Genomic DNA, 18214 nt, shown 5'->3' on the forward strand with positions numbered 1-18214 from the left:
TCCCACTTAAAAATGGTACAAACACAACTGCTGTCTAATCACACTTTTTTTGTCCTATTGTCTAATCAAACTGGGCTGTAGTCTTTCCCTCATTTGGCAGAGGGAAAGAGAAGGCAAAGGAATAAAAGCACCTATTTTTCTCTCTGCAGCTTCCTAAGAAAGGAGAAAACCCTACAGGTTTTGTGATCTTTGCTACTTCCCAGCCAGCCACTGCCAGTTATCCTGGAATGGTAGGGCTCAGAGGGGATCTCTGGAGATCACCTAGTCCAACCCCGCCCCTGCTTAACAGGTTTGCCTAGATCAGGTTGACCAGGATCACATCCAAGCAGGTTTGAAATCTCTCCAGAGAAGGAGACCCCCATGACCTCCCTGGGCAGCCTGCTCCAGGGTTCCATCACCCTCACAGGAAAGAAGTTTTCCCTCATGTTCAGGTGGAACTTCCTGTGTTCTACTTTGTGCCTGTTGCCCCTTGTCCTGTCACTGGGCACTACTGGAAAGAGTCATGAAGGCCTTTGTAAGAAGGACTGAAACCAGAGGTTGTTCCCACTTTCCTCTGTGAGGCTTTAACATCTTTAAACCCCAGAAGCCTCCACAGCTAGTTCAAAGTACACTATTGCTTAAGACCTTACCAGAACAGTGCCTAGACAGGATGCTCAGGTTTCCTTACCTCCTTGATCAGTGAGCCAATGTAGAGCGAGGTGAGGGGAGTTTGTTCAGCTGGCTTAACAACCAAAGTGTTTCCACAGCACAGTGCCGGTGCCATCTTCCAAACCAGCATTAGCAACGGGAAGTTCCACTGCGAGAACACAGAGCTGGTCAGAGCAGCCTGCCAGTCCCCCACTCCCTTCCACACAGCATCTCCCCCACCTTCGCAGCGAGAAAGAAACAACTGGGAGGAAAGCCACAACGAGAAGCAGCTGCTCACAACACTGTTTGCTTGGACTGCAGACCATAACTTCCTTGATTTCCCCCTGAGATCCCAAATATTGTTGGCAGCCTTCAAGCTAATCCGGTACATTGGACAAACCTCTGCATGATGTGAGCTCATTCTTTACAGTCTGATCACATTTTCTGTAGGGTTTTGGCTGTTCACAGAAAATGTGTTGGATGCAGTGTCCTGATGCATCATCTCCGCACACCCTCCCTATGTGGGGGAATTACAGGGTGCCACTGCTTGGTTCAGAGCCCTCCTTCTTCTGTGTTAGGCACTGGCCGAGCAGTCAGGAGTTACACAACCTCATTCGGTTCCAGGTTTATAGCCAGGAAACTGCAGTGGCTGTTCACTCATGGAAATCCAGGGGAGGTCTTACATTCCCTTCAAATTGTAAACTGCTCCTTTCCAATTAGTTTTCTAATTTGGAATTAGGAACCAGTCCACATCAGTTTCCTCTCTGCTAATCTCTTTCATGCTCATGTGTATTTGTAGATCTTGGAGCCTAAGCAAGAAGTGGAAAATGTAGCTCACACTGAATTTCAGAAAGGTCATTTGGCAGCAGAAAGGATTTCTTCATTAAAAATAATTAATGCTGCTTTAGGAATGATGGAAGCAGGCCAACATTAAGGGGACTTCTTGTCAAGACTCAAGCCAAGGGCCTTCAGCTATCAACAAAGAAGCCAAATATGTTAGGAATCCACAAATTTACACTTACAAATAAATTAGCTGTGTCGCTTTTAAGAGATGAGTTCTGTTCTAACTCAGCTGCCCTGAGACAAAGCAGAATTCCATCAATGTGCTGTTCTTCAGCTAGCTTCTCCCTCTTTCCCAGACCTGTTTCGTTTCAGTGATCTCCTCCAATGGACACATCCCATGATTTGCCCATTTGTCTTTTTCCTCTAAGCCTTCCAGAAGGGCTGACTTTGCAGCTTGGGCCATCCACACCTACACTATTTTTCTACACTTTCAGAGCATAACTCCATTAGGAGCTTTCTGAAAGTAACATTAAAGGACTCCAGGGCTGCTTCATAACATCACCTGGGAATAAAGCTCAGTCATATGCTGTACTTTCTAAGAACTTCCCTTGTTGTTTTAAATATAGTCAAGCTACAGGAAAAAGGGAGGATTGTTGATTGTTCTAGGCAGACATATGCAGAATAGTGACAGAATCTCTTTACATCAAATAGGAATATTCAAACCCACGGACTGCTGCTGTTAGAGATCGAACTGGAAAAACCAAAGGGGATTTGTTCGAAGTAAACTGAAGACAGATATGGTTTTGTTGATCCAACCATCCTTTTAACAAACACAGTGTTGAGTCAAATTTAGTTCTGGACTTTCTGCTGTATTTATTGCTGATGCAAGGTCAACCTGAAATATTAGAGGTCCCACTATGTCCCCTCACAGTGGGGACATAGCATCCTACAGACAGGCCTTTAAAGTAATAGTTTCCAAAAGCACTGCTGAGTACCAGAGGTGGCTGAAGTGTCACCATTAGATATCTTTTAAATGGTGATCAACAGGAGGAACCTGATGTTTGAATCTTAAGTGACAAACTTTGCTTGCTCATGAGCAGTCACATTGCTTGTTCAGCCAGAAGAGCTGTGTAGAAGTCATCAAGCCAAACGTTTGATAACTAGTGCAGACCATCTCTGCTTCGCCTCACCCTGACCTTGCTGAATAGCCATTATCATCTTATCATCGGAGATATAACCTCAGTCCTGCTGAATTAAAAAGCAACATCTCCCCAGATATCTTTGGGAACTGCTTCAGACTTGGGGCTTCCAGAATCCAGCAAATCCAATACCCCTCATGCATTTTTTCCAGTCTCTCCTATAATCTTACCCAAAAGGTCAAAAACTTTCATAGACTCTTACTGATCCATGTATCCAAACAGAGGATGTTGGCACACAACCATTTGCCTCATGGTCTGTAGGATACCATGTTCAAAGCATTTTACAACCAGACAGGAACAAGCTATGTCTCCCACATAGCTGTAAAGTATTCCTGTTTAAACAGAGCAAGCAACACACACTAAACCTGCTAAGAACTAGCCACACTGCCCCTCCAGCAGAGAATTGAGACCTCAAGGAAAAGAAAACTCTAGTCAGTGAGATTTAATCACAGAAAGCTCAGAGAACAGCCAGGGGTTATTAATAATGGATATGATTTAAAACTCAAAACGATGCGTCAGCACCAGGCAACAAAAAGCTAACACATGTAATGGCAAGATGGTTGTCCCAGCAGTGCAGCAGTCGGAGCTCAGACTGGTCTCTGACGGCTGGTGTGAGCCTTAGAGAGGAGCAGAGCTTTTGATGAGGAAACCCACCCTTCCATTGCACAGGCCTTTGTGTTGCCAAGAGCAATTGGCACAGGGGTGAACCAAGAAGCTGCATCAGGCAACTGCAATGGGGAGTTCCCTGCAGAACAGCTGTACTCAACTAGGAAGCAAATGGCTGCAGTAGAAGGTGAGGAGTGTTAATGTACTTCTTCCAGTTCTAAGGAAGATGCAGGGCACCATCACTGCTACTTACTGGAGTTATGGCTCCACAGACACCCATGGGTTCATGCCTGGTGAAACAGACAAAGTTTTCATCTGCAAGACAAAAGCACCACAAAGCAGTCAGAATCCTTGCTTCTGCAGAAAGAGTGTAAGACAATTGCACATTACCAGGGTGGGGACACAACTGAAACCACATTAGACAAAGAACCTGGTATCTGTTCATCTTGACTCATGCTTCTGGGACATCCCAGATGGATGAGGATCCGTTTAAGAACAGGTCTTGTGTTAGCTCAAAAGCCAAACACTGCATATGGTCACAGTGGAACCTTTTAAAACCAGGGGTTCAAATTTCAAATCCTTCTGCAAACTCCCTGTGTGAGGCTATGGGGAGGATAAGTCCCTGCCACACTGAAGAGCAAGCACAAATTTCATTCAAATTGTGTCTCACTGCAAGAAGCAAAGCACTTGTCCCCCTGAGGAAGACAGTTCTTAACTCCATTATGTACAGGAATCATATTCAGTGTACCAGGAATCGCACTGTGAGTAAGAGATCACAAAAAGATGCAACTCTGGGACTAAAGTAATACCAACCACCATAAACCACTGCTATTGCTCTTTCAAAGGGAAAGCAGGAAAGACATTTTCCTTACAAATTCATTCTTGCTGAAAACCTAGTTTTGTTGGGAAGATCTGACAGAAAACATGAGTATTCCTAATTACAGTTTTTGGAAGTGAGCTCAAATCAGGACAAATAAGCAGTGTCCAGCCAAGCAAAGCTCCATGTTTCTGTGAATAAGGGTGACAGAGCTCAGTCTGTGAGACTGATGTTGCTTTGCTGCCTGCACAGACTGACCCAATACAGCCCCTGGGAGCCCTTCCTCTGGTGATTTATTTTTGCCTGCAGTGCCTATAGTCTCAGTGATCACCTGCATGCAGGGACAGAACAGGCTGATTTTGAAAACACCCTGCTGCCCATCGTGCCTTGTGGGCATCCACTCTTCTCTCCAAAACTGTATTTGAACTTCTACAGCTGAACCAAAGTGTTCCCTCTGTCCCTGCCACCACACAGGAGTGTTACTGCTCTAGCTTTGCAGCCTAGGAAACATGGGAAAACCTTTCTCAAATGTCAGAAAACTTGCCAGGGTTCCCCCAAGACCTTAGTGCTTTGGCTCCTGAGAGGAGTCAACATCTCAGACCTTCTCTTTCATAAAGGTTAAGAAAAAGCACTACGCAATCTCTCTAAACGTCTGTGAGCCAGCCAGCACTGACAGGGATGTAGGAACATCAAGTGAGGTGGGAGACACTGGTGCATTCCACATCAAACCTCTGCCACATCCCTGTGGCATCTAGGACAGCAGGAGCTCTGTTGCCTCCATGTAATTCTCTCTAGAAACCACTGTCCTCATGCTCTCTGGCATTTGAATTCATTTCAGTCATACCTGATGAATAAACTCCCCTAAGGTGTCTAGGGTTTTTTCTTTAAAAATTAGTCTGAATTTAAACCCCAAAAGGTTTCTCTGTTACAAAAGCAACAAAAGAGTCTATCCATTATTTTCCAGAGATCTACTGAGGCACTGCCATTGTCCTACCATTAGTTTAAATCTTGAGACACAGCTACTCAAGCACATCCTGAGATGGAACGAAGTGTAGACTATTTCTGCAGGTTTTCAGAAGCTGGCCTTTCCATGCACCTCCCCTCCCAGCAGGCCTCCATCCCACCTTTTCAAGCCTGATCCCATGCCAGCTCTGAAGGAACTTACCCACTGGGATGGTTCTGCCCTGAATCTTATCAGCCCAGCCAGCGTAGTACCGCAGTGTTTTTATACAGCCCTCCAGGTCAACAAAGTAAGCCTGCAGAAAAGGTTTTCCTGTGTCCATCGTCTCCAGAGTCTGCAAACACGAATTGCATGCACTGTCAGACAAGTGGTTTTGTCTTAAGAAAAGCTTGTAGAGAAACTCCTTCTCCATTTTATTTTGCCTTATGATGCATATGTGGGGTTTCCTTTCCTTCCCTTCCCTTATATGTAAGGAACAAGCTTCTTAATGCAAATAAAGAGGGCTGGAGCCTAGACCCATTCGCTTTGTGCAGGGATTAAAACCAAAGCACATTTTCTGAAAGCCCCCAGAAGGTGGCTGTGGGTGGGACACAGGGCTGTGATCTGGGGCACTGGTCAGAAATTGTGTGTCATGACTTCACTGTATCTCACCCTCCAACACAGATGTTCTGGATTCCAGATGGTGTCACTGAAATCAGTCACTTTCCTTTTCTTTGGAAATCTCTTTTTTCTACTTCATAGCCCTAAAACCAACCTCTGAAAAGCCTCTTTTGTCCACAGGATGATAGAAAACACATTTTTTACATCGTTCTGGTAAAATGGCCTTTGGGCTCAGACCTGTGCTGAGACAAAAGCAAGGCAGAAGTTGCTTTACTAAAGCTGCACCAATGCTGAGCAGCTCCAAATGAAGTCCAGTCTCAGCCTGTGTCCTTCACACTGTTCTGGATATCAGCTCAGTGAATCCTTTGTTCTGTACTCAGGACATTCAATGGGATATTGGTGCACATGGCCAGCACATCCATAAAGGAAGTACTATCCCTTGGTAGATTGAAACATCTTTGTTTACATATGAAGTCATACCCTGTCATCCACAGACATTAGGGTCCAAACAGCACTTGAACAGATATTCCTCTTGGAATGGCTGGGATTGTTATCCACTCTGAATGTCTGTTAAAACAACTGATTTTTATAGGTCATTCCTTAGCATGCAGCCAAGGCAGCTATGGCTGGTTTTCTGCAGTGAAAATAACAATGCCAAACAAGCCCTCCCAGATCAGGACAACAGAAAGCTGGAAACGAGTGTCCTGGTTTATGGAAAATGGAGGCTCCTCTGAAGTCACCCCAGAAAACGAGCAGCACACGAGGAGGGTGTATTCACACACACAGAACATGCCTTTTCCCCTTTTATTTGCTGGCCAGAGCTGCCTTTGGACCTGAAGTTTTTGGGTTTGTCCTGCTGAAACTGGAGGCTGTCATGTGGTTAAGAGACACTGTTGAAGAAAGAGACCCACCTCAAAACAGTCAGGCAAGTACAGGCCCCCAAGTTCATCCCACGTATGTTGAGTCCTACTGACCTCAGTGGGACAGCGGCTCAGGAACTTGAACGTATCTAACAGCACTGACTGTCACAAATGCCATTCTCCTGAAGATGAACAGAGCTTTGAACTGATGAGTGCTCAGGTCCAAGATCTTAGATATGAACTGACAGCAGCTCTGAGAGATTCTAGGATCTGCAAGTATGATTTGGAAAGATGTCTGAGGCCCACAAAACCTAAAGGCTTCTACCAACAGCAGTGCATTTTAGCTTGGGTCCTACTGCCCTTGTTCTGCACCAAAGGGACTCCTTTAGGACAGGATGGGGAATCATTAGCAACGGCTCTTCAGTGCAGAAGTCCAAGTTAGCACAGCTTCACGGCTATAAAGAGATTTTCCTGAGCCAGTAAATTCAGCAGGGAAAGAATCAGTTCCCACTTACACACATTTTAAACTTTGGATGACATCCAGTAGGAGAAAGATTCTCCCTTCTCGCCCCCCATTTTAGGGGAAGCAATTTGCAGAGAAGCCAGAGTGGCCTGACATTTTGCAGTGGAGAAGGACCGAGTCAGTTGTAGTGGTTTGGGGTTGTTTGGTTTGGTTTGGGTCTGTTTATTTTGAGGGGATTTCTTTGTAGGTTTTGGCTTTTTTTTCTTTAGGACAAAAACTGGGAGACAGCTGTGAACACTGAGGACAAACTAGGAAAGAATATAAAAAATGCTGAAATAAAGGTATCGGTAATCACTTCAATAACTAGCTAGAATTTTGGAGAAGTCATCCTTCTAAGAGCCCTAAAATCATCCTGCAGCATGAGGAAATAAGCCATGACTTCTGCATGGACTCCTCTGCCCTTCATAAAGAGAGGAAAGAGCAAAACATTTGGTAGATACGGATGCAGCACAAGAGGGCTGAGCTGGGCTAATCAGCCATCTGTTGCTGGTTTGTCACCGCCCATGGATCACAGCACTTACTGCCAGGGTGACTCTGTCGCGCTCCAGAAGGTCAGCCAGCTTGTGCAGGAGGCGTCCTCTGCTCAGGGCATCCATTTGTCTCCACGGAGACCCCCTCTGGAATGCTGCCTTTGCTGCTTCCACTGCATTGTCCACATCAGGCTAGAGTAGCCACATACAGAAGAAAGCCTCAGGTTAACAAGGAAGGAGCTGGACAACGGCACAGAAATCCCATCAGGCTGCCTCCGAGGTGATGTTTGGGTGATGTTTGGTTGGCTAAACCCAAGCTGTCTGACAAAAGCAATTCCATTTCACTGGATTTGGGCCCAAGTCTGCAATAATTTTTGGGTTTGGCCTGGGCTCATATCAGCCTTGGGGTCAGAGTACCAGCAGGGTGTTTCAAGGGTAATTTGATGCAACTGGTTTGTTTATACAATAATCCAGAATTGTGTTGCTGCTGATAGGGGACGTGACAGTTGGGGTAGGATGGAGAAACAAGATCCCAATTCTGTTCCCGTTACAGCTTCCCTAAGCATGACAGGCCATTGGTATGCCTGAATCACAGACCTCTGAACAAGTGTGCGAAGGAGAGTCCCCCAGCAGACATCAGTTTTATCCAAGGGAACAGTCACAGCTCAGATCCCACCATTCAGTGCCACTGGAACCCATGCCATGAGCAGCTAACTCACTATAAAAGCTCCCTTAGATCCTTTCAGAACATTCTGCCAGATGGGAAGGGTTTTGTTTGGTCTGACAAAGGCATTTCACCTACACAGACTTAGTGCCACTCTATCTTCACCACGCTCTGGACCAAACCTAACTCTTTTTACCTGAGCTGTGAATTCCTTCTCTCCCCACACTACCACCCCCAAAGAAGCTTCATGCATTTGCTCTGGCCACCTTATGCCCTGGACTCCTCCCTTCCTCCCACATATGTAGGTTAAAAAAAATGAAACTATGAGCAACCTCCCGACTCAATGAAGTCAATGGGAACACTGCCATCACCATCCACACTGCCAAGACTGTACCCCAAGCATACATAAACCACAGTTCACCCTGGTTTTAGACAGAATCCTGCTCTATGTAATGTCTGGCACCGCCCGTGCCTCCCTTTAGCTGATGGAGAACTTACACCTCACAGCAATGTGGCTCCTGGGGTGGGAAAGGAGGGAGGGTTTCAGGCCATTATTAGCCCTCCTAGCACTTCACCAGTTGCTCTCATTCATGTCTTATCTCAAGCCTTGTCTGAACACAGTTACAAAGTCAGCCTCTGCACTGATCCACCAAGGGCTGGCCATTCTCCCTTCACGGAGAAACGTGTGGTGCTCAACGAAGAGAAATGTTATTAGGAGACATGTTGTCTTCTCACCAAACTTCATGGAGAAAACAGCAAGTCACCACTCACTGAAACAGCACCTTACCCTAAATTTGGCTCCTTTTCTTCACAAGAAGGTTACCCAGCTTTAAAACAGTCTGATCTATACTGCCTGGAAAACCACTGGAGGGAACCTGTGCTGGTAAAGGGGTTCAGAATGGCTCTGGTTAAGTGAGGCACTGGTGAAACAGTGGGAGCAAGCAGCTGCTATATACAGGCAGGGATGTCCTGCCTGGTGCCCACGGGCAGAATGTGTCTTCAGGGTGGTTTGCTTCAGGGATGTTGATCTGGATTCAAACTGGCACATTGTAAAAGCCATAAGGCACCACCAGCAGCTGCAGTTATGTACTCCCATCCAGCCTGCTGGAATGAAAACTCAAGCTGCAAGAAGGCAATATTTTATGTGATAAAACAGATAAAGAAACATGGGAAGTGTGTCAGGTTTAAACAAGTGATTAATTAGCTTCTGTGACCAGGGTGGGAGCACTGACCTGCAGAGCACCAGGTCTGCAGTGGTAGAGGCCACAACTCAACATGCCCTCAGTATTAAGGGACTTCCCACCACCCTGGCACTCACAGGAACTGGGATGAGATGGCTGTGTGGGCAGAGGACTTCAGTGCATGCCCAGAATCCCCATCCTCCTAACACAGGAGCACCTGAGCTCTGCTGCAGTTCCTGCAAACACTAGCTGTCTCCATCCTTGTCTCTTCTCTTGGGCATGCTGGGTACACACAGTGGCTTGGAGACTGGAGTCACACAAGCAGAAAGCTTTCCCAAAACACTCGCAGGGTAGCACCACCAAGTGAGATCTCATGAGCCTGCACAGCCTCAAGAGGCCTGGGAGATCAGCAAACAGAAGGGAATTCTTCAGGAAGGCTGAAATGCCATTCTTAATCCAGCCTGTTAGGACTGGGCATTAGGCAGCCTGAATGGCACGTTCTTTGCAGGCGTGTTGCAATAGGTAGGCACAATGCGTGACAAAGACTCAGAGCTGTCAAGGTGCCAGGGACATGCTGTGGGACAAAAACCCACAGGGGGGAGGAGGTCTGTGCATCCTGCTGCTCAGCTCTGATCGACACAGGTTTAACGAGTCTTACATCAGGACTTCACTAAGGGAATACAAAGGTTGCAAAGCCAAGTACTGCAGCATTGGGAAATGCCTGCAAGCCCCCATGCCCACCTGGCATGTTTGCCTTGGGATACAACCCCCAGTTACACAACTAGATACCCTTTTCCTCTGAATAAACTCACACTGTTCTTTGTCCTAAGATACCTCCTCCACCTTCCTCCTCTGCCTCAAGCCCTGCTCCTCACTGCCTCATGTCTGTCCTGTCTCTTTGTCCTCTCTCCTGCCTCAGCAGCAGGCTGCAGAGCACAGCAGAGACCATCAGCCCACTGGCTCTGTGAGTAGGGGTGTAGGGACAACACCTGCAAAAAAGCCTTGCTCTGCTTCAGGCCCAGCGTGCACAGCACTGCCTCAGATTGGCCAGTAAGGAGCCATGGAAGGGACAGAAGACACCCAGGGGAGTGGGTGTCTTGTCTTTCCTGACTGCTTCAAAAGGCTTCCATTATGCACATCCTTGGAAAGGCATGAATTTCTCATCTAGAAGAGGTTCCCTGACCTGCTCCCCAAACTGTCTATACATTGCATGGCTCTAGCTTTTGAATCCAAGTTCACACCAGCTACAAATAGCATCATAACAGCCCAAAGCATCCAAAACTGTTACTGTGGGCACTGCAGGCCTGCTGTAGGGAATAATATTCTTGCAGATTTCTACCTCAGCCTGCCCCTGCAAACTAAGGAGGGCAGGATGACTGCGAATGACCCTTCAAAGACCCATGTGGCCTGCTTAGAAATGACCATGAAATGCTCTACAGTGTTCAGTCTGCTCAACAGTCGCAGCTGTGAATGTGTTGTCCATGCTGTGTGGCAGCCAGCTGAGCTGGGCCCTCCTTTGAGGAAGAAGCACCTTTCCCTCTGCCCTTGCTGGATGTTGGCAAGCTGAGAGAAGGGAAGAAACCCCACAGGCATCTCAGTGACAGCACCAGAGAAATTACAATGAGAACTGTTGCCTTCACATGGTAACAAGACAGGGTGGCAGCTCTGGGGCTGCACTATTTGCTGTGGGCAGAAGTCTAAATGAAGAAAGTTTTCCCTTCTCTATTATCAACCTGGCAAACACTAAGCCATTATTTGGAGGAAGAACGTCCCCTGAGCATCCAGTGGAAGCATTTTCTATCTTATTTTCAGGGCTTCTTTGTCCACACAAGACTTCCCTTTATCCCCCAACTATCCCATCAAGGGCAATCCTGCCTTAAATTCTCTAACTAAAGAACAAACAACAAAACCTTTGCTCTTAGCCTCATAAAGTATTGGCCAAGTTTCGGCACCAGACTAAACTGTCATCACTGAGATCTTGGCTGCCAAATTCCCGCCCCTCATGTGCAGGCTAAGGAAAACACACTCTACACAGCCAGGGAGGGGCAGGTTTCTGCTCAGGGCTAGGGAAGGAGTCCTCCTCTCAGTCTGCTCTGGAGGCACAGCCATCCATGGCACAGCACAGCTGAAGCCAGTACCAGGAACAGCCACCTCTGCTGCGGTGCTGACTGGCACAGCCAAGTATGGTGGCATGCAAGGGCAAGACACTGAAGAGCACCAAACAACTCACTGCTTTCTGTAGGAACTCCAACAGACTGGAGATACAGACCTAAGAAGGGATGTTCATCCAGGGCAATGGGAGACTCAAGGGACTCTGGGTCCAGTGGGACACGGTCAGGTGTCACCAGTAGCCAAACAGCTATTTCAGAATGTTTCTCATCCATGATTGCTTTCAAACTAATCCAGATCCAGGTCAAAACCCCTCTCAGACCCTTGGAAAAGTCTAGTTAGAGCATTAAAATATTTTTTAAAGGTGTGATGTACAGTGGTGGAAGAAGAGGCTTTCAGCACCCAAGGGGCAGCTAACTTAGGTTCTTGCCTGCAATTATTCCATGCATTGAGGAGGCAGCCACGTAAGCTGAGTATCTACAGGCAGGGGGCTCCACTGACTGGCCCCAAAGGTTTACAGTGACTCTCCTGCAAGCTAGAAGCTGAAAGTCCTCCATGAATTCAGGTAGGAACAAGTCTCAAGGAGGCAAGCTGCAAAACTGGCCTTTTAGTTCTGCACAACAATTTTCTTTAACCAAGTCATTAAGAAGCAGGCTTGAAATACTCATGTAATGCTCTGTAACTGCTTGAGGAGACACTTAGCCCAAGGAACAAAAACAGCGTCATGGATTCTGCCTAGCAAAATACAGCTGCATCAGAGACTGCTTCAGCTCTGCTATTTACATGCCACCACAGTTAAACACAGTTGTGTCCTACCCAGTTAGGATAAAGCAATTCCACACAATGTTTGGTTCTGCCTTGATCTGTAACTGCCCCATGGATGCATGGATCCCCATGGCAATAGGTCTCAGAGGCTGCCTTAGTGCCATTTAAAAGGAACAGCTACTTTAGACACTATTTGCAGGCAGGCTGGAGGTTTGTCTTGTCAAGTTTGCTTCCATTTCAGAAAGGTCAGGCTTTATACTCTACACAGTATAATACCAGAAACCACATTTCTCCTGCTCAACTAGTATCACTCCTACTAGGAAAAGACTCCCTAGGCAGCTACCCAGCTGGAAATGAGGCACTGGGCCTCGCAAGTGTTGGACATGCTCAGATACCAAGAAAAATATACCATAGTACAGGCAGAAATGCCCACACTGCTTGTAACTGCCCATAGCAACAAGCAGCCAAAGCCCTGGTATAGCAGAGAAACTGTGAATCACCTTCCCATGACATACTGGCAAAAAGCCAGCTCTTAGGCCAGCTCTTTGCCATAGATCAGGCCAGCTGGCTCATACAGGATGAGCTGGTTTGGACAAAACCCGTCATATCTGATTGTTCCTCATCTCAGACTGTTACCAAATCCAAGCACTTATGTCCCAGGCTAACCTACAGCATACCAGGGCCAAGGACTACTCAAGAGGAATACTGGTTTGCTTTCAACTGAGAGCTGCCACTTCTGTGCAGGGGCCAGAACCCATGGTACCCATTGGAAAAACACCACCACAACTGCAGTGGACAGTGTTTGCATGACTGAGCTTAAATTCCCCCAAACACTCAGGCTACTTGTTGACTGTTTCAAAAAGGGCAAGTTTCAGTTCAGTGTCTCCAAGAGGCTGCCACACAGCGTGTGTATAAACCACTCCCAGCACGAGGCCTGTGTTCTGTCAGGGATGTGCGTGCCCCATCACTGCTATCTCCTCAGAGTGGCTGCTTCCTCCCAGTCTCTAACACAAGAATGATGCTGAATCTTATTCCTCTGACAGTGTTTGGCAGGCAGGTCCTACCAGGGAAAGTGACTCTGCAGAGCTGAACAGGATTGATCTCCCCCACCCCATGTAATTCTTGAGCAGTACATTTAGTGTCCCAGACCTCCAGCCCAGTGTCTGGCCAGATGTATGCTGTCCTAAAAAGCCAGCTTTTCCTTCTCTGTGCTTCCCTGCAAATGAAGGCTCTTGGGAACTACCTTTGCACTGCCTTTCCAACAACACTTACCTTGTCTCCTTCTTCAATATCACAGATCTTCTCCAGCGTCGAAGGGTTGTAGGTGGGGAACTTCTTTCCACTTGTAGAGTCGTGCCATTCATTGTTAATAAATATCTGCAGAGAGAGCAAAGGGAGTGTGATGGGGAAGAGAGAGGGAAAAAAATGTTGATGTAGACAATTCACAAAACCACAAGTACTCCTCAAAGGTCCCAAGGCTCTTCAGTCTCTGTCGATGGCAGAATCAAGCGTGTTCAGTCTCTCTCCCAGGGAGACTGTTTGTGATACAGACAGCATTTATCCAAACTAGAACCTCAGCCAGAGAGCAGACGAGAAAGCCTTCGTGCACCCAGTTAGTTTGGAGCAAGAGGAAGACAGAGGATGGAGCCCACACAGTGTAACACCATAATTTGGCAATGAGAAACAGACAGTTTTTGAAATACATCTCCATGGGAACAGCAAGCAGACAGCAAGAGGAACGCGTATGGTTCAGGCAAAAGCAGCCCCTTGTTACATGCTACCAATGAAATGTCAGCCTACAGCGTTACTTGGCCGTCTGTGTCTTGCCTCGGGCTCCTTCCATGACATGCTGCCCCCCAGCACTGCCCAGAGGGGCAGTGGTAAGTATTGGCTCAGCTCTACCCCACCATGCCTGGTCACAGCCTAGATCAAGGCTCCCACGTCATTTGGAGTCATCTGTGACAAGATTTTAAGTGTTTCAAAATATTGCATTCGCAGAGCAAGAACAAACAGTCCCAGTGTTGCGTAACTGGAAATGCATTAAATACTCGAGTGCTGCTGCTCGCTGTAAACAGAACATGAATACCTATACACAATTAATTGATTCAACATGCACCCCTAGCCACACTGTGATCTAACTTGGCAGTGTTACATTTTATAAATATACTTTAAGTAAGATTAGATGAAGTAATCTTTCTTAGTCGCCTGTTAGTGGCTACAAGCTAGTGCTTTTACTTGGAAGTCATCCATATTTGCAATCTTATTTATGAGTCTCTACACACCACCAGGAGATTAATGGCACATCCCTTACACTCAGAATTCCCACTGCTTTGGGTCATAGTTTTCTTCCTTAGGCAGCTTTTGTCTGACAGGAGTTTCTCCTGACTACTTCTGCACAAAGCATCTGAAATGTAACTGGTATAGAAGCTGCACTTTTGGCCCCACCTGTTTCAGATGGGCAGAGAAAAAGACAATTGTGGCAGAAAAGTTGTCAGGTAAAGTCACAACAACAACAACAAAAGTTAGAAATACTAATTAACCAGACACTAATGCTCCCAAACTACCTCTATCGTCCAACTGCTCCATTTTAACGCTTACATAACTTCAGTTTTCCTTCATTTCACTAACAAAGGAAGTCATGTTATAAATTTGGGAGATAAGACAGGAACTGGCATCAGGTGTATGCTCCCCAACTAGGGGAAGTAAACTTTTCCTCTGCATTCAACATTAATTCTACATAAAAGGGATGGGATGGGAAAGAGTTGTTCCTATAAGAAGCAGTAAAGCACAGGAGTGGCACAAGGCTGATTTAAATGTAACACAGAAGCTGGCATCATTCTGTGAATCACACCACATGGCCCAAGTCTGTGCTGCCAGGACTTGGAACCAAACAGAACAGCATATCGGCCATTCACGCTGCATACCCAGGATTTGGGACATGGCACTGTGGACAGATCATTTCCATCACACATCCATGACAGGCATTAAGCTGCTTTATAAGAAAGATCTTTGTTGAAACTGAAATTAAAAATCTCCACTCGGCAGAAGGAAGTGTGCCATCAGCTGTAAACATCTGGTGAAACTCAGAGCTCGTAGAAAACCCCTCACAGCTTTATGAACACTGCCTGTGGCTCATTATTTTCTCAGATGCAGCAGGAGCATCAGATCAAATGTCAAATTCACACTTTTAATTAATATTGGTTTCCACTTTTAAGAGACAACCTTGATACCTCCAGTGCACAGAGTCTCAGGCAAAACCCCAGAGAGAAAACAAACATGTTTTAAAACATACGTGGCCACAGGATCAGCTCCCTAAGGAGCATTAAAAAGTGTTCACAACAATAAAAATAACAAACCCCAGAACGTTTGGATGCTTAAGAAGAACTCTAATAGCCGTGTCCATTTTGGACGCAGGAAAGAGCTGCTCGTGCAGCATTACGCCATTCTGCGATCAGCAGCTGCAGATCTGATAGCTGCTAAATGACAAGTTTATCTTGCAGAGAAAAAGTAGACAAATTTGGGATCTCAAATTTAGTTCACTGTTTACCACTAATTGCTAATGTTTCAGTACTGTGGATGCATAATTCAGATCAACCCCTCACTGGACAGGCTATCGCTGTTTACTCCTTCTCACTGCACAACAATGAACTTCAAGTTCTGCCTTTTATTTTAATACTTCGTACAGCAATGGAACAGTAATTAATATGCTCATTCAGCCCCTCCAGCTCTTTCAGCCCAACCACACGGCTCAAATGATGGCAGTCGAGGCTGCCTGGCAGCGGAACCAGCCGGGACATTTTCCCCGCTGCACAGGACAGCGGGTCAGGCTGTGGTGAAACAAAAAGCGCCATGGCTATCGCAGGGCTATGGCTGCCTTAGGGAGCGGGGATTTCTGCAGCAGCGGTTGGCTCTGCACCAACCTCCTCACCTCTGAGGGACACTGTTATCAAGCTGAAGAGCCTTCAGTTAATTTCAAAAGGTCAGGAGCAACCATAAAGGCAAGATGGACGGAGAGCAGAGAGATGTGGGTTTGTGCGTGCTTGCTGATGACTCCTAGTCCCATGGCAAGGCCATGGAGGAGCTCTGTTAGGACAGCGAGCCACCAAGACATGCATCAGCACCACTCATTGCAAGGAGCTGTGGGGTGGCCCCAGGCTCATCACAGACCCCTTCCAAAATGTCCAGTCCTGCAGGACGCTGACTCTCCTACTCACTCCCTGCATTCACCAGGACCCCAACCCACCCCCTGGCACTGAACCCACTTCCAGCAGGGCCCCATTCCACTGCAGGCGAGTACCACACTGGGTCAAGGACAGCTGAATGCAACCCAGGCAAGCAGCTTGGTCAGGGATAAAGCCCTTCTTGCCTCTGCCCAAGCTCACCTCATCCAAATCCGATTTCGCTGAGCACTATGGTGAAGCTACAAGCACTTACCAGGTGGGGTTGTGAGTGTCTCCTAGGGTGCATGGCAAGCTGGCATCAGGGTGACCTGGGGCAGACAGACCTCGGACAGGCGCTGATCAGTACCAGGTCTGCCATGCAGCCAGAGAGAGCTACTCATGGGCACCTTGGGCAGTGTCACAAGCCTGGGGTTTTGTTTTCTTCGGTTTGGGGATGAGTTTTTGGTTGTTTTATTTTTTTGTGGTTTCTTTAGCTTTAGGGTTTGAAGCAACGACAGCTCCCCTAGAAATGCCACAGCCACCTGCTTGCTCCAGCCATTCAACTGCTCTTACACCCATATACCTACTTAGGGCAGCAGAAAATGAAGAAAAATTACAGTAAAGGAGAAATTTCTACGTCATAAAAATAGCACTTCACCACCTGCCTGGCTCGATGGGGCACTGGCAACATCGCGGTGGCAAAGCCCGCCGCCACCTCCCCTCCCGTCGCCAGCTCACCTTGGTATACTTCACCTCCAGGCTCCGCAGGGGACGCGGCAGCTGCGGCGGCGGCAGCGGCACCTTCTTGTCGGGCTGCCCGTTCTCCACCGCGCCGTTGACGGCGGCCATGGCCGCGCCGTCGAACCCGCGCCACCCTCTGCGGCTGACAGCCCGCGGCGCCGCCTTAAGAACCGCGCGCGCCGGCCACCGCCCCCGCCTCGCGCCCCGCCCCCGCCCCGCCCCTCCTCGCGGCCCTGGCCCACAGGTAACGGGCGGCACCGCCGCGCCGAGGCACCGCCACCGCCAGCGGGACGGGGGGCGCCAGCGGGCCGCGCCGGGCGCCGCGGGGCTCCCGAGAGGGCTGCCCGCAGGGCTTCGAGTCCCTTCAGTGTGCCCCGCAGTGCTCCCCGAGGAGCTCCTTGCAGGGCTTTGGGCTCCATTCAGGACTCCCGTCGAGGCTTCCTGCAACGCTACCCACAGGGCTTTAATGCTGCCGACAGGGCTCCACTCGGGGCTCCCTGCGGGTCTTAGGGCTCCTTTCAGTGCTTGCTAAAGCGCTTCCCTCGGAGCTCCCCACAGAGCTCCCCACGGGACTTCGGGCTCCACTCAGAGCTCCCATCAGGGCTTTCCTCGGGGATCTTCTTGGGACTCCCTTCAGGGCACCCCGTGAGGCTCACGTCCAGGCTGCAGGCTCCCCTCCAGGCTCTGGGCTCCCAGCAGGGTTCAGCAGAAACGTCATACAATGATAACCATTATGCTTGTGTTCCACATGGTCCACCTCCAGCACAGTACACCCATAGTAGCATACTCAGAACATCGAGAAAGATGCTGTCTTTCAAGAAGTCCTAAAGGATATGGAACACGTCTAAAGTGACAGATCTAGGCTCTGCGCCTGAACAAGTTCATTATGTATTGCCTAACTTCATTCTGAATAAAATATGTGTAAGTCTTTGCAGGCTGTGGGCCAGGACACTTAGAAGCACCCTTACACCCACACACAGGGAAGATAATACAACATATTTTCCATATAACAAGTGGCAAGATGCCAGAAGTCATCTTACAAAATGTTTCACAAAATCTGTAATCCCCAGCAATAGTCAGCACTTTGCTGTTAGAATGCTTCCAAAGGCACATAGCCTCTGATATCATAGCAGCATAGGAGTTAGTGC

The 18214-nt window shown here is 47.8% G+C and overlaps 1 protein-coding gene across 3 annotated transcripts in view; it reads right to left on the reverse strand.

Annotated features, from left to right (window-relative positions):
• Positions 1-17189, reverse strand: part of ALDH1A3 (aldehyde dehydrogenase 1 family member A3) — a 35973-nt gene extending 18784 nt beyond the window's left edge. For 2 of the 3 annotated variants that reach the window (XM_054169285.1, XM_009899895.2), the window contains exons 1-6: positions 17064-17189; positions 13438-13542; positions 7498-7638; positions 5198-5327; positions 3469-3530; positions 668-796 (exon numbers count right to left, since the gene is read on the reverse strand). In XM_054169285.1, the coding sequence (XP_054025260.1) occupies positions 668-796; positions 3469-3530; positions 5198-5327; positions 7498-7638; positions 13438-13542; positions 17064-17174 (678 nt within the window). In that variant the 5' untranslated portion in view covers positions 17175-17189. Of the gene's footprint in view, positions 1-667; positions 797-3468; positions 3531-5197; positions 5328-7497; positions 7639-13437; positions 13543-13965; positions 14029-17063 lie in introns of those variants that run through there. The other variant, XM_054169284.1, reaches the window with a different exon arrangement.
• Positions 17190-18214: the final 1025 nt, after the last annotated feature.

The sequence above is a fragment of the Dryobates pubescens genome, chromosome 17 (genome assembly GCF_014839835.1).
Source record: "Dryobates pubescens isolate bDryPub1 chromosome 17, bDryPub1.pri, whole genome shotgun sequence".
NCBI lineage: Eukaryota > Metazoa > Chordata > Aves > Piciformes > Picidae > Dryobates > Dryobates pubescens.